The sequence below is a fragment of the Malus domestica genome, chromosome 09 (genome assembly GCF_042453785.1).
Source record: "Malus domestica chromosome 09, GDT2T_hap1".
NCBI classification, from domain to species: Eukaryota; Viridiplantae; Streptophyta; class Magnoliopsida; order Rosales; family Rosaceae; genus Malus; species Malus domestica.
In genome coordinates, this window is record NC_091669.1 from 4,976,977 (window position 1) to 4,982,396 (window position 5,420).

At 40.8% G+C, this 5,420-nt stretch overlaps 1 protein-coding gene across 1 annotated transcript; it reads right to left on the bottom strand.

The window, feature by feature from the left end:
* Positions 1-491: 491 nt before the first annotated feature.
* LOC103411231 (O-fucosyltransferase 27-like) lies at positions 492-4,838 on the bottom strand. The gene is made up of 10 exons (XM_008349879.4): positions 4,429-4,838; positions 3,921-4,005; positions 3,342-3,412; positions 3,162-3,250; positions 2,831-3,074; positions 2,601-2,713; positions 2,369-2,459; positions 2,135-2,263; positions 1,377-1,927; positions 492-1,262 (listed from the first exon to the last, which is right to left on the bottom strand). The coding sequence occupies exons 1-10, from the start codon at positions 4,627-4,629 to the stop codon at positions 776-778; spliced, it is 2,061 nt and encodes a 686-aa protein (XP_008348101.2). The 5' UTR covers positions 4,630-4,838; the 3' UTR covers positions 492-775.
* Positions 4,839-5,420: the final 582 nt, after the last annotated feature.

Below are 5,420 nucleotides of genomic sequence, written 5' to 3' on the forward strand. Positions count from 1 at the left end.
GGAGATCAAGTTTTGACCGATGTCTCCCGTAATTTCTCGGCAAGTTCCAGGAACCCAAAGATTTTCTTGAGAGGCAAACAAAGAGTAACCAACTTGAACTTCAAAACCCATTTATGCATCTTTCTAAGGCCCCACATCAACTTTGACCAATACTTGAATAAGGAGAAAAACTCGTGTGGGTGCATTCAGAGCACGTCAATGACGTCAGCAGTAGAGAATTTCTCGCAAAAACATGATCTTATGTATTCTAGTCTCACTCGACGCCAGGCTGATTCCACCTGATGTGAAAGTCGTCCGGGTCAAGCATCTCTACACAAGTTTTTTCCCTTGAATGAGTACAGTAGGTAGTGGTGCACACTTTGTGACGAAGATATGCAAAGAATTAATTCAATCGCCCAAGACTGACCGAGACATTTACCCTTCTGCTCGACATACTTCAATACTTGTATCAGTTTGAAGCAGAGTAAAAAATCTTCTGGAAAAATTAGAGGTTTCCTGAAAGAGATCATCTAAAGCTATAATTTCATTGGAGAACATATCAGCTTACATCAAAATTGGCTGTGGGGGTTAAATAATGACTTTATTTTACCTAAAGGGGTTCAAAGACGGACAAATTACAATGTAGTCATTCCTGTTCTTGAACGACGGTTAAGAAGCTTGCATTCCGTTTTGAAACTGGCGTCGAAGATGATTCCAAACTTGCTTGGATCATACTAATGAAGACATCTTTTTATGTACAGAACTGCCGGCAATTGATGCCACTCAATCAGCCTCACTACTGTTCTCCACCCTCGAGCTCTTCTTGATCCTCCAACTGAGTTTCTTCTTTGTTGCTTATGTCTCCATTACCACCGTCATGATCTCCATTATTTTTCCGGAAGAACAATCCTGATGAGGTGGAGTCGTCTTCATCTAGATTTTCTTCATTTTCCTTGTCTTTTGACTGCAATGTCAAATCATTCTCCATCCAAGCAGGGCAATAGTGCACAACTCCAAGAGCGGAAAGAACTTGAGAATGACTAGGAGTTGAAGCATGAGGTGACGACGTGGCATTAATTGATTTTCCAGCAGGATTGTGCCTTAAGCAAGAACATTCCGGAATTGGATGAGAAATAAAAGACAGTGGTTTTGATCTTGCTGAAGCTTCTATTAATCCATCAACTAATCTTTTCCTCAAATGCTTGCGTACTGACATCAGCCAAGTATGGTTTGCATGGTATAGGTGGTCATGAATTTCATGTAAAAGCTTGCCGACTTCTTTTCTGCATTCAGAAAAACACAAGAAAGAATTTTTAAGAAAACAAAGACAATCGTCATCATCAAGGGAGCAACTGAATGTAGCAATTCCTCAGACACCTATGTCCAGAAGTACGTACCTGTCTGGTCTGTATGTCTTTGATTCAGCTGATTGATAGAGTCGGTGTCCCATTACCAAGCTTGCAAAATTTGGGTGTCCCTTACCATCAATATCGAATCCAGGGATAAAGACATCAGCTTCAACGCATATCACATAATCAATTGCTTCCCACAGAAGTTTATGAGCATTGGTCCTTAATTCGATAACTGTACTATCAGGCTCGTTATCACTCTCAGCTACCCAACCCCACCAACCTTCAATGTTATAGAATTTGGGCCTGGCCGGGGGTGGTGGAAGTGGGCGAGGGCGTGGGCCTGCATTTTTCCATGCTTCCATTTTCATCTCTTCCTTAATCATCGGTGGACTCCTGGGATTGCGATCAACAAGGTTAGCTTCGCGACCATACATCCTACCAAGCTCCCAAGGCATGCTGAGGGAAGTCCTATCAACGACATTTTCAAACATTGCACGAAGAGGTATCAATGTCCTTTGGCCACCAAAGATTTCTCCCCCTGAGACATATATTATTGTGTCCCACAAGTACCCATACGCACGAAGAATAATACCAATCTGTAGCAATCCAAGTAATATAGACAAAAGGTTCAGTAAGAAGTCATTTCTTATTAAAGGATGTAGACAATATTTTTCTCGAGATAATTCTGTGCTAAATAGAATTGCAGTGTATATTAGAACTAACTTTGTAATATTCACTCCATCGTTAGGGTGCTGTTCTGATTATGATCATTAATTTTGTTTTGTAGCCACATCGTATCTTACCTCTTCCGGCATCAGTGGGCAAGAACCTTTAAGGCGCTGTTCTGCAGAATTCACGGAAAGCTTTCCCTTGACAATTCCACGTTTTAGCATCCATTGTCTTTTGTGCTGAATGAGTTCAGTGTGTACATCCTTGGGTAGACAAACACATGCAAATTAAACGCTATGAAAGAGTTCCAAAAATTAATTTATCATGCAATCGAGGGTCAAATGCCATGAAAGGTTTGAAGCAAATACCTGGAAGAGTTCAGCACAACCATGAAATGCCAAAGCCTCCCGGGTCATTCCAGGGTCAAATGCAATGAATGGCTGTCCAGGAGCCTTTAATCTAAAGAGATAGTAAATATACGTTAAAAGCTTTGCTGATGAGAAAAAATTAGATACCAAATACTTAGAGAGAGAGAGAGAGAGAGAGAGAGAGAGAGAGAGAGAGCGTATGTGTGTGTGTAAATGGAGGCTGGTAAATGACCTTTGTAAAATTTTGGTGGCAAGTTCCTGGACCTCCTGCCGGAACCTAAGAGCATGAAAAGCAACCCTACATCTCAGCCTCTGATATTCTTCAAGATCGGGTGGCAGGATAGCCTGTATTCCATCCAAACGAGGTAGTAATTATTGTATCATCAAACCAAGAAATACAATTTTCAGTTCCGCAAACCCAAGTTATGAGTACACTGCAACAGAGAGAGCAGACACTGTTACCTGCAAGCATCCACCGTCAGACACAACTAGTTCAACTACTAAATGCTTCTTCAAAACTGGAAGAACATGGTTCTTATAGTAATACGGAGAAGCAGAGTAAGGCACTTTAAACACCGGAATGTTCTTTTTTCTCCTTTGCCCCTTGAGATTTTTGGGAAGCGTCTTCACAACTTTGACGTCTTTTGACAAGGCTGCCATGAATTGGTCCTCATTGTAGAGATAGGCAAAACTCTTAAACTGAGAGCTACATAAAAACATAAGACGCAAACAATAAGTACGAATACATCAACTTTAGGTCACGAACAAACCAAACCGATCCAAAAAGGCAAACCTGATGCCCTTGCTGCTCGTGGTTGATTGGATCTCAGGAATCACTAACGTTGCATTAAGAAACCGAGAAACCACAACCACATCACATATCTGAAAAATCAATAAAATGCTGCAGCTGTAAACTTATAAGACAATTGAATACAATGAAAGGCTATTCATACATGACTGATTACACCCTTACCGAATTCCTGATCTCATGAAATCCGCCTTGTATCCTGACAAAGATAAACCCGTTGGTATCTGAACCAGGATCTGTGACACAAACACATTTCACTTTAGAATGATTCCATGTTTGTTCACATAGATAATTATACATCCTTTCAAGGTTTCAACATTCAAATTTTAGACATAAAGCATATCCTCCTGGGCCGTAGTAATCACGATTATTGTCACATCCCATCCACATAGTAAGATATTGTCCGTTTTGGGCCACACCCTCACAGATTTGTTCTTGGGTTTCCACCCAAAATGCGTCTTACTATAGGGAGGTCAGCATGTACCCCATGTGGGATCTCACAATTATAATAACAATGATCAAGCTAATCCGGGACCCCACTGGTTGTGTTAAACCTACAATCCGACATAAAGTAAGATTGTAAACTTTCTTTTTCTTAAGAGAAAGAAAGTGTTATCATCAACCTTTTGGTAACATTGATTCTGCAGAGAAAATTCTTAAACCGAAATACCTGTCTAACATTAACCTCCAGAAAGCATTACACCAATACAGAAATCACTATAGCAAGATGAAAAGTAGGCTAACCGGCATAATGTCCTCTGGGATTTGCATTCGGTTGCAAAGATTCGAGATGCCGAACCGGACCCCATAGCCTTCTATACATTGGGCTCTGCACTCCAAAGTAGAAGGATAAGTGAAGCTGATTTCAGAAAACCAACAAAATTGATATGGAAACACATAATTGATATATAAAAAATAAAAAAAAACGGATCCACACTAAATTCACGAACTCAAACGAAAGCGATATCAGAAAACCAACAAAATGATTCCTATATATCCTGCCTGAATTTTCAAAAATACCCAAGAAAAATTCCCCAAAAAATCAATGTCACAAAAGCAACACTGATTGCCACTTTTAGAGCAAGAACAAGACTTTCCCAGAAGAAAACAACGAAACTGTCAAAACCCAGAAACAGAAACACACTCAGGAGTCAAGCTCCACAAAAACATGAGAGAGAGAGAGAGCATTTAAGCAGAGCAGATGAAACTTGAGAAAGATGAGATCTTTGATGGGGGGGTAAGTGAAATTTACAGTCTTGGAAAAATTCAAGCTTTCACCAATGGCTCTTCTGGGGAAGATTGTGATGGAGGAGTGGAACTCTGAAGCAGCAGCCCCTTCTGTGAATCTGGCCAGCAGAAAGTGCACAAAGAGAGAGATAGCTGAGAGAAACAGTCCAACCAGTCCAACCCATTTCATCTTCGACTTCAGAACCATCTTCCCCTCCCCTTTCATTGAAACCCCACTTCAGGATCAGAACCTCCAACTCCAACCAGATTTTGCAGAACCAGAGAAGAGAGAGAGAGAGAGAGAGAGAGAGAGAGAGAGAGAGAGAGAAGGGGTTTTGTTTATTTGAGCAGAAGGAAAAGTCACAGAGAGAGGGGGAGGGGAGGCACGTGCGAATAAGATGAACATAATTGTTGCTTGAGTGTTTGAGTTGACTGAGAGAGACCAGACGCGGCATTTGATTACATTAAATATTTCATGTTCTTCATAAATCTCTGTCTAGTAATACCCCACTCTCGACTACAGCGCGTGTGTAACACCTCCAGACCCAATGGTAAATGAGGGCATGAGGGTGTAGGATAAGCGCTGGAGAAGTGTTGGATACATCCGGTCCTGTTGTACGACTGGGAAGCAATGTGGGATGGAGTTGGAGTTTAGTCACGTGCGGTTAAGGTTGTATCTTTTTGTCATGAGGCTTGTGGGAGGGTTTGTAATAGGAGATGACTTCGTCTTTCTGTAACGTCTCGTGTTAGTAAACTGTAAAACTAAGGATATGTAAAATAAATAACATAACATGAATTTTTATCATAAAATATTAACCGTGACATAGTACTCGTGTCGTATGTAAGTCATTTCTTGTAATAGTTGGTATTTGTGCGAGTATATGTGTGGATTATAAATCAAAGGGTGTTTGTGAAAAGGAAAGAAAGGAGCTTTTTGGGTGGAAGGATGAGGTGCGGTTTGAAGAGTAGGAACTGTTTTGGGGTGGGGCAGAATCAATGGAAAGTAAATGCGGTTAG

What these genes read in the sequence shown, in the direction of transcription:
- LOC103411231 (XM_008349879.4), bottom strand. Translation starts at nt 4,629, where the DNA reads ATGAAAGGGGAGGGGAAGATGGTTCTGAAGTCGAAGATGAAATGGGTT. An exon ending in ACGAGCAGCAAGGGCATCAG is followed by an intron (nt 3,075 to 3,161) that starts GTTTGCCTTTTT and finishes GTTTTTATGTAG; the next exon opens with CTCTCAGTTTAAGAGTTTTG. An exon ending in CTGACGGTGGATGCTTGCAG is followed by an intron (nt 2,714 to 2,830) that starts GTAACAGTGTCT and finishes GATGGAATACAG; the next exon opens with GCTATCCTGCCACCCGATCT.